The 19,887-nt window shown below is 44.1% G+C and overlaps 1 protein-coding gene across 2 annotated transcripts; it reads left to right on the top strand.

Moving 5' to 3' along the window:
• The first annotated feature begins 6,061 nt into the window (after window positions 1-6,061).
• LOC127026548 (G protein-activated inward rectifier potassium channel 1-like) lies at window positions 6,062-17,910 on the top strand. Of its 2 annotated transcripts, XM_050911854.1 has the most exons (3): window positions 6,062-6,719; window positions 13,289-13,505; window positions 15,373-17,910. In XM_050911854.1, the coding sequence occupies exons 1-3, from the start codon at window positions 6,069-6,071 to the stop codon at window positions 15,963-15,965; spliced, it is 1,461 nt and encodes a 486-aa protein (XP_050767811.1). In that variant the 5' UTR covers window positions 6,062-6,068; the 3' UTR covers window positions 15,966-17,910. The 2 variants fall into 2 exon arrangements, with proteins under 2 accessions (XP_050767811.1, XP_050767813.1); XM_050911856.1 differs by lacking the exons at window positions 13,289-13,505; window positions 15,373-17,910 and adding an exon at window positions 11,421-11,482.
• Window positions 17,911-19,887: the final 1,977 nt, after the last annotated feature.

Consider the following 19,887-nt stretch of genomic DNA (forward strand, 5'->3'; position numbering starts at 1 on the left):
GGGGGACGCGGTATTGGGGCATGCACAAAAATACGTGGGTGCAAATCGTGCTCGTGGATGTTTGGTGGCCAGGCATCAAGGGAGCAGAAGCTCACAGGCTGATCGCACAGGACAGCTGGCAGGGCATGCACAAGAAGGGATCCAGGCCTTAAAGGTAAAGACAAAAAGCTGTATTCAATGAAGTAAAATGGGTAGCCAATGGAGAGACAAAAAGAGAAGGTCGATAAAAATCACAGCAGTATGGCAGAAGATCGGCTAGGCTCTACAGAGGTAGCATCTCTTTTTTCCTAGAAAAAAGTGGTGTTATTTGGGAAATAGGCTAGGAACAGATGAGTTTTAGCTTGCAGAGTACTCTCTCTAGCTCTTCAATCCTTAAAGGACTTAAAAGTCCTCAGCAGTAAGGATAGGACAATCTATTAGCCACTTATCACATGCAGTACTAAATAATAATTTAGGAGTATAGCCACTTTGGTCAGTCAAGCTCTTGGGAGTAAAACATCCTTTTAAAATACATATGTATATGAAGGCTAGTGTGCAGCACAGAACATTACTCTGGAAAGAATAACCAAGATATTTATCAAAAAATGTACTAAACATTCATGATAATTTTATGCTTTATAGAATTTAATGTATAATTAAATACTCATTTCTCCAAAGCTATTCATTAGTGATACATCATTACGGTGACAAATGGCATTAATTAAAGACAAAGTAGAAATGCTTCCCAGTATTCTCCTAAGAGAGAATACTGTGAAAGAAAATAACATTTTCCTTCTTCCGAGCCAGGGTACAAACCACTGCTTCCATCTGCAGCAATCACTGCTGTGATTGTAAAAGTATAGGAAAACTTCTAAAATTTGTCAAAGTAGAGTGAGAAGGGCATGTGGAGACTTGGCAGCAGGCCGCTTTGATAATTGTTAAATAAATTTTCACTTAATTTGTAAAAATGCATACATGAATACAGTTTCTTTAGTCAAGTCACAGTTACACAAGTAATTGCCAAATCTGTTCTACTTCTTTACAGTTAATTCTTCACTGCAGATGGTTTAAGGATTTAGTCAGTGTGGTTTTGCAGATACGATGGCAGCAATATTACTAAATGCATACAGGATCAGCTGGTTTCTTCAAATATAAGTTAATCATTACAAGAACAGCTAATAATACTTTACTAGTCTGCTGCAGTTACCAGGAGAAAAAAAATCAAACAAATTGCTGTTTCTTGTATCCTTGGACTTGTTTTTATTGAAGCAACTTTCACTTACTATTTTACAAGAGAAAAAGATAACAAAAAAGAAACAACGAAAAGAAGGAAAATCGCATGAAATGCAAAAACCTACAAATCAGTTTTCAGTTCTGTGCAGTTATAGGAGATTTAAACTTACACTGCCGTGCTATGATTGCATCACTGAATGCAAACATGATTCTGAAATACTGTAGATTATTGCATGACAGTTGGAGGGTTTTCTTTTAAACAACACTGTATTTTGCACAGATTTTATGGATTTAGTAACTACTTTTTTTGGAGGGAAGCATTGTGCAGGGAGACAAGAAACCCCTATTAAAAAACATCTCGCCAGTGGGGTACTGTTTCTGTGATTTGTCAGTCATGCAGAATAACTGTCTATTTTCTTACAAAAATGGAGAACTTAAAATTTTGAAGGTGAATGTGTTGCCCTTTTAAAGACTCCTCTTTCTCCTGACAACTATCCTTTCAAGCAGAAAGTAAGCAAATATTTCCAAGGTGAAAGCATGTCTTTTGTCTGCTCTTAATAAAATAATGAAGTCACAAATTCCAGTTTCTGAAGGAAAGCCTGCCTAAAATCTAGGAGATAAAAATCTCTGAACCTCAGATGATTAGGTTTTCAAACACTAGTGTCAGGCTGAAAACAGGCTGAAAAAGATCCAAAGTTCACAATCAGATAGATTTTCCTTTGGCTAGAATTAGAAGAGAAAAGAAGAGTTCTATCGGTTATTTTGCTTTTTTCAGCAGCAGCTGAGTCAGATTGAAATATTGCTATGGAGTCCGCAGAACTGGCCTCCATCATACCCACTTTAGTTATGGATAACATCTTTTCCTATGCGTCCCATCAAAATGCGTTCAAAAATCAAAATGATTTGGAAAATGCAGTCAGGGTTATCCAGTTTGTGAACAGTCATTTGTAGAAATTTTTTTTACATCTAGTCTAGCCTTGAAAGACTTGAAGTTTCTCGCTGCTTGTGAAGTACGTTGATATGCAGTTAACATAAAATAAGAAAAACATTCTATAAGATTATTTATTTTTTGACGAATGCTACCAACTGGAATTCTTAGGTACAAACCATCCTTACTAACCCTTGAGGCATAAATTAATAACTTGTTTGCAGCAGATCAGTGAACAGAAATGATTCTACTGACTGCCAGGAATAGTTTGGGGCTTTTTTAAATATGTCATGAAAAAGATATTTCCAGGCAGTGAGGCTCTGAGTTTAGCAAGTTTGCTCTTTCAATAGGAACACCACTCCTCCTGTTTTGAAAGACCAGCACATTAGTAATGTATACTCAAGCCCCATGATACGCATCTACATTATCCCAAAATGCACCTCTGCACGTCACTACTAGCCTTGTATTTTATCTACAAATTCCATCTGCCCTGGCGGTAAGCAACACAGGAGTTTGTCTAAGAAGACCCAGGCTCCTACTTTCTACCTGACATTATGAAAAGCAGCTAATACAGTTGAAGGTCAGGATGCATCCACATGATTAATATGTGCAACCTCGGAGGGGGATCAGGAGGGGGAAATGAGAGAAGGTGCTCCCATGATGGGCATACCCAGTATTCCTCCTGTGAACAAAAGAGCGTCAGGTCATCCCACAACTGAAGATGCTGTCTGCAGGCAAGCAGTATGGGTCTTCTGCTAATTAACCTCCAGTGTACCCTGAGGTACTGTTTACACAGCAGTACAGACAGAACTCCTGCTGTTTTGGAATACAGCTTCACGACTGCAGGCAGCAGTAATGCTGCTACCTGTAGTGGTAAACAGAAATTCAAAATGAACGTATTACGGTTTGGATAGGCCAAGATGTGCCAGATTTGTGCAGTGCAAGTAGCCAGTTTGCTGAACAGTGCACTTCCCTAGCAAGCCGAAGATTTATGTTAGAGGGAATTCAAACTGTACGTTTCTGCCCTGGCTGAGCACTTGGAAGAAATGCAGCACTCCCGTTTCATCTTCCCTTCTGTGTGAGACTGAGACTGTTACATCAGGTTTGGTGAGTGACCATGGGAAGTGCAGACTGCAATGGGACCAAGGCACCTGGCTATTCAGGAGGCAAAATGCAGAAGCATTCTTCAAAAACCTGAGAGCCTCCAGAACGGGCAGGGAGCTATGCAGGAGTTTTTAAAGATCCAAGTTTCAACTTTGGTACCTGTGGCCTTTTATGAATGTAACCCATAATCTCTAGGTAAACTCCATCAGCTCTCTGTTCAGTGTGTCTGCAAGGAGTCTAGTTAAGCTGAGGTTTATGCCACTGACAGAGAGCAAATAAAACCCAAAATATTGCCCCCTCCCCATGTATTTGTACTCTAATTTTAGATGTAGCATGCAAAGAATGAGGAAGAGTTAAAACAAGGATGACAAGGAAGAGGAGCTACATCAATAATGTCCAGTGTGTACTGATACAGCCAAGTGTATGTCTTAAGAACATTAAACCATTCAGGTTGATGTGTTTAGTTCTTGTGGATTATTCTGGAAATGACTGGTTGAGGGCATTTGAGAGGTTTTGAGGCTTTTTTTTTTTTTACTTTAAGGAGATAGGTGAGTAAGGACAAGGCGGTGGAAAATGTTGCACAGCTAGAGAACAATAAAAGAAATGCAGATCTTTTTCCCCAGGAGTGGAGTAGGATTTAAAAATCAGGCATATGCTGTGCAACTAGCAAAGTCTGAACTGGCTCCAGAATGGGAGCGTAACTGTGTTACTGTGGTACTACATACAGACTAATGAGCCCTGCTGAGAGCCAACAAGCTGCAGCATCTCTACGGTGCTGAACCGGCTGTGCTGAAACGCTGATGTGAGCTGTGTATTCTCTCCATCTTACTGCACTGTGTAGCATAGATATGCGTGAAATCACATGACGGAAGCCATCAAACACTTCTCAATTGGTGGTAAGGCTTGGCATCATCCACTTCACCTGCTAGGAAGAAGGAGTGTGGAATTACTAAACTTGGATATTTGTGTTCTGTACAGCTAGGTAATCAAATTTCTCTTCGGTGTGTGTTAGATAGAAAACCTCCCTCCAAAAGACAGAATATATGCTTTTAAAAATTAATGTGGAGTTAGAAGGTAGACTCTTCTGTTACTGTCTCCCCCTTCTGAGTATTAAGAAACTGTCCAACCAGCAGGCACATGCCTGGAGATATATGATTATTGCTGGACTGTTAAAAAATAAATGAAAGGGCTTTATCCACATCTTGGATGATGCCTTCTCACCAACTCCACTGCTGTAGTCCTTCTTTTGCAAGAAATATCAAAAGTGTAATACTCTTCCGGTAATGGATACTTAGGGACAAGGAAATATTTTTATAAAGTTTGGTTGAGCAGTGAAATTAATCTCAAATTGTTCGGCCCATCTGATACTTGCTTTCCATATTTGTGGTGAAAATGATGTGCTTGATTTGGGAGGAAATCAGAGGGAAGAGAACTGTGATCCTCTTGAGTTCTGGAAAATACAGCTCCTGAAATACCACAAAGCACCTACTGCAGCTAGGCACAGAGCCTTCTGGGAAAGTATTAAGGAAGTAAAGTCAAAACTGATAGTGTGAACATCTTAAAAATCCTTGCTTATGCTTTAGCATTTGGTGAAAATACTGAAATTAAACTTCAGACAGACTAATAGTTTATTCAGTTCCCAGTCTAGAATTGAAGTAAAACACAATAGCCAGTTATTAGACTTATTTTCTAAAAACTCAGTAACTGCGGGCTACAGTTTTGTAATGACAATGCTTTGCTGAAAATTAGGTGTTGAAATGACTGACCTGAATGATAATACTGTTCTTATATAACTGAGAATTAAATTCAAATACCGATTATTTTTGAGAAACAACATTAAAAATAATGAAATAGTAAGGGGGGGGGAGTCAGTAGCATAGCCCCAGTTTGAGCTTCTGATGCCATTAGTAGTTAACACTGCTGATTTCAGATCTTTTCTGTCCATCAAAAACACGAGAGCTGCATTGAAATCGCTTAAGCTTCTAGGGAACTGTCTTTCGAACAGCTTCTCTGCTAGTTTGGCGGTAAGCAGGAATGCACAGACGTAATTGCAGTCTAACTCTGGTGGACTAGGCCTGGTTTACTTGGAATACTTGTTTTCTTTCAAATGCGGAATGAGGATAGGCATCTTCGCATTCCTTTGTTTAAGAGCTGACCTATCTCACGAGTTCCTTTTAAAATCCCTAGTGCTGCCGGCAGCACGGCCTCTCAGCGGATGACTCGGTGTCACTCACATTATTCTTCTCATCTCCGGCAGCCCGAACTCCGCTACCAGGGTGTTAACGGTGAAACGACATTTGTAAAGTAATCATTCGTCCTCGCCCGAGTGTCTCTGGCGCGGAACGAGGTGCTGACTGCAAACGGCTTCGAGCAAAAAGACGCTGGCGACCTACCGCCCAGCCCGGGGGCGGCACTCATCGCTCTGCTGCCTTCGGGGTCTGCCGCCCTGACCGCCAGGCGCCGCCGAGCCGCCGGCCGCCCCGCGGGCCTCAGCGAGCCGACCCCGGCTCTGCCCCCGCCCCGGTCCCCGGCGAGCTCCGCCCCGCCCCCGCCCACCGGTCCGGCTCACCCGCCGTCTGCGCAGTCCCGTCGGCGTGTTCTCGGTCTCGTCGCGGCTGCGCTGCCCGATCATCCCCCGCGCTGCCGGCGAGCGGGCAGCGCTGGCGGCGGCCGACTCCTGCTCGGCGGGCATCCGAGTGCGCCCCGTTCCCCGGGGGCCAGCGCCGCGCTCGGCGGCTGCTGCGCGCAGGCAGCGAGGTGCCGCCGCCCCCCCCGCTGCGCCGCATCCTCACCGCTCTCGCGGAGGGCCTCGGCAGCCGGCAGCATGTCTGCCGTGCGCAGGAAGTTTGGGGATGAGTACCAGGCGGTGGGCCAGGCTCACAGCGGCACCCGCAGAGAGCGGCAGCGCTTTGTGGACAAGAACGGGCGCTGCAACGTGCAACATGGGAACCTGGGTGGCGAGAGCAGCCGCTACCTCTCCGACCTCTTCACCACGCTGGTGGACCTCAAGTGGCGCTGGAACCTGCTCATCTTCCTGCTGACCTACACAGTCGCCTGGCTGGTCATGGCCTCAATGTGGTGGGGCATCGCCTACCTGCGAGGTGACCTGCACCGGGCGCATGACGACACCTACAGTCCGTGCGTGGCCAACGTGTACAACTTTCCCTCCGCCTTCCTCTTCTTCATAGAGACTGAGGCCACCATTGGCTACGGGCACCGCTACATTACCGAGCGCTGCCCTGAGGGCATCGTGCTCTTCCTCTTCCAGTCGTTGCTGGGCTCCATCGTCGATGCGTTCCTCATCGGCTGCATGTTCATCAAGATGTCCCAGCCGAAGAAGCGAGCTGAGACCCTCATGTTCAGCCGTGCCGCAGTCGTCTCACAGCGGGATGGCAAGCTCTGCCTCATGTTCCGTGTCGGCAACCTCCGCAACAGCCACATGGTGTCTGCCCAGATCCGCTGCAAGCTGATCAAGGTGAGGCCTGGCGTGACAGCGGGCAGGATGGGGCACTTGGGTTGCAGTGGGCAACGCGGGCAGGGCGCAGGCCAAATGCAACCATGTGCCCATAGTGAGTCGCATGGGGCTTCCCCTGTGCAGCCCCTGCTGCTGCCTGCTGGTGGGCTCTGCCTTGCCCCAGGGTCAGCTGCCCTGTCCCTTGGCATGTGGGTGAGAGGACGTGGCCGGGGCAGTATGAAGGGCTTCAGAAAGATTTGCTGTAGCTGCCCATAGTAGGAGCCATGAAAGAGCCAAGCAGGTGTCGGGGAAAAGACAGTCTCATCAGAGACCTCCCAGGGGCATTCCAGTGGATTGTGAGACTGGTAGGAAGCCAGTTTGGTCCGGAAGGATGAATGTGTGAGGATACAGGATAGCTGCAGGGAGGGATACTAAGGCATGCCCCTTAGCAGGTGACACCTGGGAATAAGAAATTGATTTGTGGTGACATTAAACCCATTTTGTGGTGACATTACATTAGGACAAAGATCAGCCTTGACCTCCTCTTCCCCTTGAGGGAACTTGGGGAGCTTTAACTTGCAGTTCCTTACCCCATGGTTCCAGCCAGCGGCCTCCCAGCATTTCAGAGGGATTGTGCAGGTGCTTTAGTGGAAGGGCCCTTTGATTGTCACCAGTATCTATTTATTAATTACTGACAATGGTCAGCGTAATTCAGAATGCAAGAAAACTGGAATTCAAAGGAGATCATAACCAAAAAAATAAAGAAATCATCAGGAGATAGTAGAGTTTGGCAGGCATGGAAGTCCGGAAGATATATCGGGCAGGAGTAGAATGGAAGGAAAACACTGTGTGTGGCATGCCAAGACGAAGCAACGTAGCAGCTCATAGCAGCCACGTCTTGTCACGGGAGCATGCTTGATGGGGAACATCAGAAGCTGGATCCCAGTGATGACGTTAATTTCAGAATATCATATTTGGATGTCATAAATGTTCTATATTCTCTATGGTAATCCTCTCTTTGGAGCAACTGTTTGGCCATTTTAATAATCTGCAGAAACAAGCATGATAGAGTAGGTGATGGGACAATGGTAAATGCAAAAGGCTGTTTTCCTTCTGTTCTGTGCAGAACACTTGACAAAGCTGTTAATTTTTCTTGCCGCAGAATACCATTTAAAATGGAGAATCTGCTAAGATTCAAAAAGAGGTTGGATATGTATGTGGGAACAAGCTGTGAGGAGTTACAATGGAGCAATTTTTGTAGGAATTGGAAAGCCAGCTAAACCATGATTTTTGTTGATCTCTAACTATTAAAAATAAGCAGAAAGCCTCCTTTAAAGTATTTAAATTCTGTCCATCATCCAAGACGGAATGCAAGTCAAAGTGGAATAAAAGTGGTGTCACAGTTATGTTTTTACAGTGATAGTAATTTGCTATAAACTTCTTTTGAAATAAGACACCGAACACACAACCTGGTGCACTTTCTGCTGATAATTCTATCGCTACACAGTGCTGGTATGCAGATGATTGGGACAGAAAACACAAGGACATTTGATGGACCTGCTTGACCAATTGGTCTTGCGATAGCTGTTTCATAGACTAGACAATGAATCAGTGAGTAATACTCAATTTCTTTCGAATGATCATCATGCCCATGACTTGTCTTCAAGCTGCTTTGCGACCTTTGGCAAATATAAGCTATGGACACAGGAAAGTTTAAAAGTGAGTGTTTGTGTACTAGCTGCCCCCTCAATCCTCATTACAAGGCATGGTATTAGTTCCCATGTCTTTCTGTAAATCCTCCTCAGTTTGTTGAGGTGCCCCTTGAACTGGACACACTGTTCCAGCAGTCATAGCAGCCATTCCGGCAGCGTGTGAATTTACATCAGCTGCTTTGAAGTAGCTTTGTGTGTCCTGTAAACTTATGGTGAATGTGCCGGAACTCGCTTACTATTTATCTTTAGCAAGTTCTGCCTTTTTTGTGATTTGTGCTCTTTCCGATGTGCTTCGTGCTCTTTCCGCTGTGCTTCGTGCAGTGGTGTTGACAGCTGATCTTGCTACACTTCTCCTGCATGCAATTAGATAGCTAGAATTTTATTTTACTTGTGTCACAGTGAAAGAATGTGAAGAAATATGTCTTATCACACTTTTGTACTTGAGATAGGAGACATATTTAGTAGTGAACATAGTGTTTCGATCAGACCAATGGAGCCCCGAGGATTTACCTTTGTAAAGAAAGTACACCAATCTAAATCTGTCTGAATGGCATTTACTGAAAGTGATATATGCCCTAGATTATTCAGTAGATTAAAGTGGTGCCACCACACTGTGCTGGCTTTTTTTTTTGGTCCAGGGTACTGCCCAGCAGCATGGCATAGTGACGTCATGGAAAGGTCTGGGGCCCTTTTTGGACTGAGTTGTGGAGAGTTTGGAAAACAGAGTTACAAGACTAAGTGTGCATGTTTCAGCAAAAACTTTTCCAGAAACCGGAGTCTTTCTAATTTACATTGAGTGCTCTAGAAGCAGGAAACAGCAAACTCCTGGGGCAAGAAATCGAAAGAAGCTGGTTGGAACTAGCTGCTGAAAATGTGCAGTTCCAGGTCCTGACCTTTTCAGTGTCACAGTGAACTGTATTTTTCTGCCTGTTAATTCCCAGACCTCACTAGTGCGCCTGAGTGATCTGGTGATAGCAGCAGCAACCAGCATCCACCGTATGGCGTATTGATTTTTTTAAAATTAGTTACGATACCTATTTTTATGTTCTCTTGATGGGGCTACAGATGTCACTGATAAACATGGTAGTGTTGGTGTGTAAAGTGGTCTGTAAAGCGTTTCAGCTAGTAGGGTAGGACATTTTGATTCAGAAAGCCGAGGGATGTAAAATCATTGTAGCCTGTTTTCAACATGTGCTAAGCAATAGTTTTAAAAATACAATTGTGAAGCATAGTAGCCATAGAGCCAGCGTGCTTTGGGTTATGACCAGCAGGCACCTATTCTTTGAGCTGTACTAATGAACAGCTTTGAATAAGCTGAAAACAAATAAAAATGTTACAAAAATTCCGCAGATGGCAGATGACAGGCATTGCAAATAAGTAAGAAGACCCATTATATTGTGATCTCAACCCGATAAGCAGGGCACATGCAGAACGTGCAAACGATATGTTTTTTAATATCACAGAATTGTTCAGATTGGAAGGGACCTCAGGGAGTCTCTAGTCCACCTGCGCAAAGCGTGGTGAGCTAGGAGGTCCGACCAGGTTGCTCTGGGCTTTTTACAGTCTGGTTTTGGAAACCTCTAAGGACAGAGACTGCACAGCCTTGCTGGGCAAGCTCTTCCACTGCCTAACTGTCCTCATGATGGAAGTGTTTTTCTTCAATCCAGTCCAGACTTCTCGTTTCAATTTATACCTGTTGTCTCTCTTGCTCCCGCTATGCACTGCTGTGCAGTGCTGTGAAGAGCCTGGCTCCATCTTCTTGATTACCTTCCTCTTAGGTTTTGGAAGGTTGCTATTAGATCCCCCTCTATGCCTTCTCTTCTCCGATCTGAACAAGCCCAGCTCACTCAGGTCACAGTTAGAGCTTGGGGCAACTAGACTGTATTAAAAAGTAGCAGTCATCTTGGGAATAATCTAAGCTAGAGCTCCAGGTATAGTGTCACTACCAAAAAACCGTGCAATGCAATTCTGTAACAGCAGTATCGAAGTAACAAGTTCATATTATTTCAGTAATGTAATATATAATAAATGTTCTTGCAAGCTGCTAGTCTGAGGGTGGGGCAGAAGGGCAGATAGGTGAGATCAGGGTTTTTCCTCTCAAATACCAGAACTGAAAATACCGTAGTACTGTATGGCAAATTAGCGTGTACCAGTTCAGCATTTTCTAGGTTCCTGAGTTTCTCTACAACGTACTGCAATATTAAGCTTGATGGTCGTCTTTTGCATCCTGTGTTTTCCACTCCAATGCTTAATTAGTCCTCCTGGGTATCAAAACGTAATTATGTGAGTTCTCTAAGCAAGTGAACTGAAAGAGGGTTGATAATAATAAAACTGCGTCGTGTCCAGTTAAAGAAGGATGTGCATAAACAAAGGGTTTAGAAAAGCACCGAGAATGAATAAAGGATAGGAGTGAAGACTCGAAGGGCGTAAAATGTTTGGTCAGACACAAAAACAGACTAAGTGCAATGGAAGTCTGCCTAGTGATAAGAAACAAAACAAAGATCCAGTGGCAGAAAGTTAAAGGTGGAAAAATCCAGGCAGATTTGGACAGAAGGAGTGTTTTTTTTCTTAGCTGTGAGACAATTAACCTTTGGAGAAACTCATCTAGACGTTTGGATTCTCCATCTCTGGCCACATTTAAAATGAAAGCTGGGGCATTTCTAAGTAATTGTGCCCTTGTTCAAGCATGTATTAATCTGCGGAATTTATTTGGCTTTGTGTTATGCGGGTGGTCAAAATAAAGAATCACAAGTGTTCCTTCAAAACTTATTGCTGACAGTTTATAGTCCTCTGCCTTGTTTTGTGATCCTTTGAGTAAAACTATATATATGCAACAAAGGTCGCTGGCTAGGAGTCTTAACATATTAGGGCTATTAAGCTATCTTCTTTCAGGTTAATTTCTTTTTATTTAACAAATGAGTTTCTTTTAAAAATTCTCCATGCCCTGCATAAATCAGTCCTGTATGTAAGATACCAAATACCTCAAACACAACCTTTTGCTTTCTCCCAGATCTGTTACCTCTAATCATCCTCGCTGGATTTGTTTACTATTGAGTGGATTTGATCGAAGACTCTTCCACAGAGAAAAATGGTTTGTAGATGAAACAGTTCTTAAGTCGTTCAGGCAGCAATTTGTGCAAATATGCACATCTTCATCTAGGTAATTGTATTTGATAAAACTTTGGGAAAATTTGAGGTTTAGATGTTGGTTCATACAGCTCATGTTGAGCCTTGTTACCTTGGAGCAAAGATCATACGTTGCCAACCAATTTGTGCACCCGCTGAAAGAACAGTAGCCAGGCAGCAAAAGCAGTGGTGTAGCCTGCAGCTTAGTTCTGCAGGTTCCCTCAGGTAAAGAGAAAGGATGTTTTTGCAGTAGTTTGATTACAGCTTTGCATATAACAGAGACTGTCACGATTGCTATGTAGTAGTGGTTTTGATTGCTTTTATTTTATAGCACTGTCTTTTACCTTTCAAAGCACAAATAATCCGTGAGAATGCTTTTACAAGCGATCAGCTGATATTTTCCCTGTCCTCATCAGCAGTGGATAAGCTGACTCTTGTGTAAGGGAGAACTTGGTTATTAAGATAAGAAGAAATTTTTTTTTTCCTCAGCAGAAAACAGACACATCGCACATAAATGAAATAATGCATTGTATTTAATAAAGAGCTGTACTCTACCAGCTACCTAACTGGTTATGTAATCACCAGTAAATACCAGGCAGTTAAAAATTCAGCATTTTTAAGATACAGGTGAAGCGGAGAGACAATCTGAAGGTACACTAGTTGCTAAGGGATTTTTTTTTAAAGACAGAAACTTTCTTAAAAGAATACCAATCAGATGTAAGTCAGCAGCAAAACTGCTAGCTTCGGCTTGCTCTCAGGACTAATGGGTGGAGTTTCCAAGCAATGGAACCAATACATTTGTCAATACCAATGCAAGACAGTTAAAACTATTTAGTAACTACAGAATAATCTATCATTTGTAATCCCATAGTCAGCTTCTTAAAGAGTTAAGTGCTTTCTAATCAAGCAATAAGCAGAAAGGATTTTAAATAGGATTTTAAATAGGCTCTGCAAAGCTTCTGATTTTAATGGGCAATTTCCACCAGAGACCTTTAAAGCAATCAGCTGAGGCGCTGCCTGGCCAACTGATGTAATTTTTAGTTATACTTTGAATACCAGGAAAATTTGGGGGGAACACTACGGGGCAGGGGGAAGCTATCATATCAGTATCTTTATTGGACCCGTGAAATGACGTGAATGAAAATGGGGCACTTAGCTTAATAATGATCATAAGATCATTATTAAGATCAACATACAGTAGGTGGTACGTGCAAATTGGCAAGGGATGATAGCATCGTTAATATTGATTCTGATGGTTTTGTGGAAATGTCACTTACCAGACGTACTGTACAATTACTATGATGCTTACCTTTGAGTTAGTACATCACAGTGTCTGCCAAACAAAAATTAGTAACATATAAAAATAACAAAACATGAATTCAGGCAATGGATTAAAATGTGCCTGGCTTGTAGATTTTGTTCTCATTAACGGGAACTTTTGCCACAGGATGTGCATGGCAAATGTGCATTGTAAGGCGTGTAGTGTGGTACCTGATGTTTTTGTCAAAATATACATATATCTCATAGTAAAGTTTGTAGATGATGATGAGATCTACTGGCATGATAAGAAAGATCAAAATTGGTCATATATAGTAGCCTTATAGTATTTAGCATTACTTCTATCTCCATTATGAAGACCGCAGACCTAATACGTAGATGATAATGTCATGAAAGAGGCAGGTTTAAACTTCATTGCATTGATGTTATGTTTTGCCTCACACAGTGATTACTAAATCATCTTTTCATCTTTAGTCCCGACAGACACCGGAGGGAGAATTTCTGCCGCTAGACCAGTGTGAACTGGATGTTGGATTTGGAACTGGAGCTGACCAGCTGTTTTTAGTTTCCCCATTAACCATCTGTCATGAAATTAACTCAAAGAGCCCCTTTTTTTGTCTCTCACAAAGATCACTAAGAAGCGAGCAATTTGAAATAGTTGTCATCCTTGAAGGAATCGTTGAGACTACCGGTAAGATTTAGAATATTATGCATGCTCTAATTTTTAGTCTTTGTTTTCAGTCCTGATATTTTTAGCGAGACAGCTGTTAATCCTTTCCGGATGCTAATCCTGGGTGCTCCATAATATCCTGCCATATGCTACAGAGCTTCAGTGGCCTTTACCAGCCAATAGGAGACCTCCCTTCCCCATAGGGCTCTGCATTACCGATGCCCAAAGTGGCCGATACATGCAAGAAGAGGTGCACCCTGCCAGTCTTTGAGTATGGCATGTAGAGGAGTACAACACCCTTATGAGACTCCTGTTTTAAGGACCACCACTCTGAAAGAATGTTGAACTTTAAAAGTTGCCACTGCTGCAAAATCACTTTCAGCCTAGCTTGCGTTAAATTGAATGCAAAATAACAAATCCAATTTTACAGTGCGAATACAGACCACATAGTCACAAAGACTGTAGGAACACGTGGTTATTGGCAAATATGAGCAGGGCTTTTGTTTTTTTAAACTTTTTTTTTTTTTTTAAATTCCAATACGGTGTTGTCCAGATGACAGCTGACTTTGTGGCCTTGTGTTTTGAGGACTTAATTCTTTTATGAATCCTGTGACAATGCGCTGCGGTTACGTAAGAAGCTCTGTGTTGAGGATCCATGCGTACTGTTAAAGTCCAAATCATTCAGTAGGTCCATCGATATTTTGAGGATTTGTTAAACTTTGATTAATCAAGGAGCATTTTCGTCCTTCTTTCAACAAGATTACCAGTTGCCCAGTTCTTGCCTTAGAAACAGTAATGTTCTTCTGGCGCAGCCAAGTGCAGTCATCTCATCGCGGACAGGAAACAGAACTGACCGATTACTATCCACGTGCTAGACTGAGCCCTAAACAAATACACAATCCACCGGGGCAGAACACTCTTTCACGTCAAGTGTGGCAGTCTTTATATCCCCACAGAAGCCTCTTCTTATCTCGCAACTGAACCACGTATCTTAGATAAGCATGCATTCATAACCATACTTAATGCAATTACCTAACCGGGTATCGCAAGGGAAACATTTTACACTTGTCTGAGAATTAATGTAGCAGTAACCGGAGAGCAAACTAGAGTTTGCGCTTACTGACTACTAATTCTGCCTCTGAAGAGTACCATGACAGGAAGGCTTAAAGTTCTACTCACCTGGGATATTTGTATTAATTATCATCAGCACTGTTGTGCTGAGATTGTAACAGATTTGTTGGCTTGGTTAGAACACATTTTAGCTATCAGTTCACTCATGTAAATACTGCCAATGATGTATGTTTGCACTAAGTGGAACAAATTCTTCTACAAACTTTACAGTGGTACCTGTGTCTTAGCATGGGAGACGGCTGCAGTGTCTCTGCACAGCTTTTGTCTTGACATACTATTTGGAGAAAAAGTAGCCTAGTCTATAGAAGGAATGGAAGATTAAATTTTTCATTTAGCTTTCACTCCCCCCCACCCGATCTTTGCCAGAGAATTCTGTAAGCCTCTGCCAAGCAACGGTTCTTTCTCCCAAGGTGACTTCCAAGAAACAGTATTACATACAAACTATAAGATTGTTGTTGCTAATGAGCTAATACTGTCTTAATTTTATGTTTGGCTTTTATCAAAAGCTGTTTGCTTGATGTGAGTCTGCAATATTTAATCCAATATTTGCATAAAAATCTAGTCAGTCAATTAGAGGCACTCCATTGACTGTCGGGAGATTGACTAGGAACAATTGCTCCATTTTATAATCTATAAATTTGTTAGCTTACAGGCTACAGTTTATTTTTATCTGTCAGCCTTACCTTGTATTGTTTGTTCCATATGCTGATCTACTTGCTCACATTAGAATGTCATGCTCTTGTCTCTGTTTCTGTAGGAATGACGTGTCAAGCTAGGACCTCATACACAGAAGATGAAGTTCTTTGGGGTCACAGATTCCTCCCAGTAATGTCCCTAGAAGATGGCTTTTTCCGTGTTGACTATTCTCAGTTTCATGCTACGTTTGAAGTCCCCACTCCTCCTTACAGTGTTAAAGAGCAAGAAGAAAACCTGTCCTTATCATGTCCTTTGAATAGTCCTGTCAATAATAACAAAACCAGAAGAGAACAGGTTTGTTCACTTGACTGTATTGATAATGCAGGAGAGAAAAACAAGCTCCCTTTTAAACTTCAGAGGATTAGCTCGAGAAAGGAAGACCTTCCAAGAAGAGCCCCGAGAATGAGTTCCAGTAACACAGAGAAGACTTGCAGTACTGGAGATCTCTTGAAAATTCAAGAAGTCAGTCCCATCTCTGATGGTGATGACAGGATACAGCTGAAAGCCTTAAAAATAAATGCCGAGGCTTTGACTCAGTCTACCTGCGATCTCGAGTTACAGAAGAACCCTCCAAGTATGTGCGCTCTAGAGATGAAATTGGAAGATAATTTTCCTGCCAAACTTCGAAAAATGAACTCTCATCGCCCCTCTTAAGAGCAGAAGCAACAGGAGTTGTTGCTGATAAACTGCATTCGAGACTGCTGACCTGAAAGAGTTGTCTTACAGAAAAGTCATAATTTGGTTTTGCCACTTTCAGGAAGAACAATCCTTTTTGTATAATTGTTCTGTACAGATCCAACTTAGGTAGCATAATAGGACTTTGAGGGGCAGTAAGGTTAGACTGTCGTGCCAAAGAGATCGCTGCCCTAATGATGTTTATCGGCATGCTTGTTGCAAATCTACGTTGTCTTCCATATATGCAGATGCTTTTTCATGAAGCAAGGACCAGATCCTTAGTCACAGAGTGAAATGTTCAGAGATTAAGCCAAAAAGGGTGTAAAACCAGCTGAAACACAATTTTGTGCAGCTCAGATCTTGGACTGTTCCTAACATATAGAACGGCAGAACACAGGAAGAATCGGTGACGCTGCTCGGTCATAGTCCAGTTCTCTCTCAGTGACCCCGTTGGAAGGTGGCCTTCCTGTGCAGCCTAGTGGCATGCATCCTTCTTTCTCAATGATTATGGCATGCCAGCTCTGTGCCCCCAGAATGTCGTTCATTGTCATTCAGGTAAAGGAAGCAGTTTGCGATAGCGATTTGTGTCGTCGTTTGACTCACACGAGCTCTCATAAGTACGAGGATCACTTATCCTGTCCAAAATTAGACCCCAGCATTCGATCAGGTGGCTCACATGTTGAATTTTAATGACCGTATCGCCACTCACTGTGAAGGGAACTTGAGGTTGGTAGCTCAACTTAATGGTATGTCTCATACCTCAACTTCATGAAATTTTAGTTTGGAGACTTGTCGTAAGTAAATAAAAGCAAAGCGCTAGATAATGCTCAGTCATTATGGGAATGGACAATAGTATGTACACATCTCAGAGTTTTACTAATGAATGTTGGGGTCTTTGTTGCCCTTTTTTTTTGTTACATTTGCCTTCTCCATTTATGTATGATTCTAAATAATTTTGTAGATTTGACATTTATAATATTATGCAATTTATCGCAAGGTATTAAGATACTGAAAGAAAAGGCAGCACAGGTCTGTAACATGTTAAGTGTGCAGCTGAGAGAGGGATTTCACGGTTTTGAGCATAGTGGAGCATTCTCTCAAAGTGCTTCTGTTAATAAGGGTGATTTACTTTCAATTGTTGAATATTTTAGATCACCCCTGGAATATGGCAACCTTATCTGTGGAAATGACCAAAAAGATGTCAGTGAAGATTTACACAGAGGTGTTGGTATTTTGGCATTCAGTATCTCTTTTAAGTGTCATACGGTTTTTTCTAAGTGACTGGCCTTGAACAAGAGGGAAAAATGCTCTTCTGGTTTTAAAACAAATTTTGCATAACTGAAACTACTGTTTGCCTTACTGATCATCAGGAAGTGGCAAGAACTAGACTTGGACTTTCTTAGATTTCCTGGGGTTCTACACTTCAGAATAATTGCATTACTATTCAGCTATTCTGCTGTCCATCTCAATCTGTGAAAGAGGTCTTTTTTTTCTGGTTGGTAGTGAGCAAGCATAATCAGAACTTGCTATTTTTTAAAATGCATCATTCAGTAGCTCAGCATATAGGGTGCTTATCACTAGCAGAGCACTCCCCAACAGCAGGATCAAATTCTGCTTTTGTTACGTGGACAGAATTCAGTCAAATTTAAAAGGGGTTGCTGTGGCCATATCAATTGGCAACACATGCCTCGATGACTGGAACGGAGAGGTAAAGTGATATATCCAAGCCAGGGATGGCTTGGCTTGCATAAATAGCTGTTTCTTGCTTTTGATCTCCTGCCTATGGTGTGAAACTGGAAAATGGTACCTTACACAGGGGTAGGATTTGCTGCTTGTTGTTCTTTTTTGTTTTCAACGTGAATTCCAACATTATGTGCTGAAATCTGTATTTTCATTTATTAAATGTATTAATATGGGATATTTAGATGACAGTGTGAAGTCTTGATGGATGATGACTCTCCCCACTCTTCAGAGCAGCCAAAATTAGTATAAAATAAAATTACATCCACCTTGGTTCTCAAGCATTCTTGCGAGTCAGTCAGCTCAGAGTGCATTTCTAAAAGACACAGAAACAATGAGCAAAAGTACCCTGTATCTGCTTTTCAAAATACTGAATTCATATTTTGGTTTGCCCTCAAGTCCTTCTGTGTGGCCCAAGGCCCTGTGTTTGCATTGCAGCATGCCACAATGTTTCCTGTTTAGCTTTCTCCCATCCCAGAGTTTTCCCAGTGCTTTTCTGGTGTGCTCTAGGGTCATCTATTTTCCTTTGTGGCCCAGCTCCCCCCTCCTCCCCCCGCCTTTGCCTTTTCTGTGCCCCCAGAGTCCTATGTTTCCTCTCTCACCTGCTAATGTTTTCCTTTTTCTTTTTCTTTTTCCTTTCATTGCACCTCAGACCTCTCCCTTTGTTCTCCTTTTTCCTTTCTGTGCAGCCCAGAACCCTTTAGCTTTTGGCAAGCTGCTCTCAGCAGCTGGAGCACACCTCTGTTGCCCCAGCAGCCACAGCTGTCCTCGATAGGGCTGATAGCAATGGCCCGTGTTCTTTATGGGCTGCAGCTGTGGGCCTGGGCTATGGGATGAGAAGTGCCAGGTATGCCCTGTGGGGCCGATGGCAGTGGCCCCCCTGCATCCGACAGGGACAGGGGCTCTCGGGCTCGGTTACTGCCATGAGTGTGGGGTTCACACTACCACACCTGGGCCCTTCCAGGACAACAGAGGCATCGCACACTGGGACTGCTACTGCAGAACAGGTGAATGGGGCCAGTGTGGGGTGTCCCTGCAACTAGGAGTGTCCCAGGAAATGTGACAGAAATGCAGGGAAGGGGCGGGGAGTGGGTGTGGGGAGAGAAGGGGGCTTACCGAGATGGGGCCCAGGGAGAACCACACTAGGGCCGAGGAGGGCAGAGTGCAGTGCCGGCGTCATGGGTGGCTCAGGGCTGGAGGGGGGGTGGTAGTGTTGCACATATACATGCGGGGCTGCCCGAGCGCTGGGGCTCACTCTGGGGTCAGAGTAGGGCTGCGGGGCCACCAGGGTCAGGTTGGGGCCATGCTAAAGGGGAATCCTGGGGAAAGCCCTGACAAGGGTCGCGCGGTGAGGGGGGAGGACGGGCATAGGCTGGGGCGCTTCGAGGTCGTGGCAAGGCATGGGCGGTGTCAGAAAGGTGCGGGGCAGCAGGGGGAGCATCGGACCTGAACCACGGCCGGTTGCGGTGCTGGCGATTCCGGCGCTGTGATTTGAGCTCCGCGGGAGCATCCGGGTCTCTCGGGTGAAGGCGTGGGACGAAAGGGAACGGGAGGGTGGGCCCATACAGTTAAACCTCTCAGAAGGCAGCAGCCCGCGGCATGCCAGGACATGTAGTCTTCCGGCACTGGGCGTCCGATTGGCCACGTGGGGTCTCCGTGGTATGCCGGGAGTAGGAGTCTTCCGGCACTGGGCTTCCGGTCGGCCATGCTGCTCTGCGGGGCATGCCGGGAGCAGGAGTCTTCCGGCACTGGGCTTCCGGTCGGCCATGCTGCTCTGCGGGGCATGCCGGGAGCAGAAGTCTTCCGGCACTGGGCTGCCGGTCGGCCATGCTGCTCTGCGGGCATGCCGGGAGCAGAAGTCTTCCGGCACTGGGCTGCCGGTCGGCCATGCTGCTCTGCGGGGCATGCCGGGAGTTGAAGTCTTCCGGCACTGGGCTTCCGGTCGACCATGCTGCTCTGCGGGGCATGCCGGGAGCAGAAGTCTTCCGGCACTGGGCTTCCGGTCGGCCATGCTGCTCTGCGGGGCATGCCGGGAGCAGAAGTCTTCCGGCACTGGGCTTCCGGTCGGCCATGTTGCTCTGCGGGGCATGCCGGGAGCAGAAGTCTTCCGGCACTGGGCTTCCGGTCGGCCATGCTGCTCTGCGGGGCATGCCGGGAGCAG

The sequence above is a fragment of the Gymnogyps californianus genome, chromosome 28 (genome assembly GCF_018139145.2).
Source record: "Gymnogyps californianus isolate 813 chromosome 28, ASM1813914v2, whole genome shotgun sequence".
In the NCBI taxonomy this organism is placed as follows: Eukaryota; Metazoa; Chordata; class Aves; order Accipitriformes; family Cathartidae; genus Gymnogyps; species Gymnogyps californianus.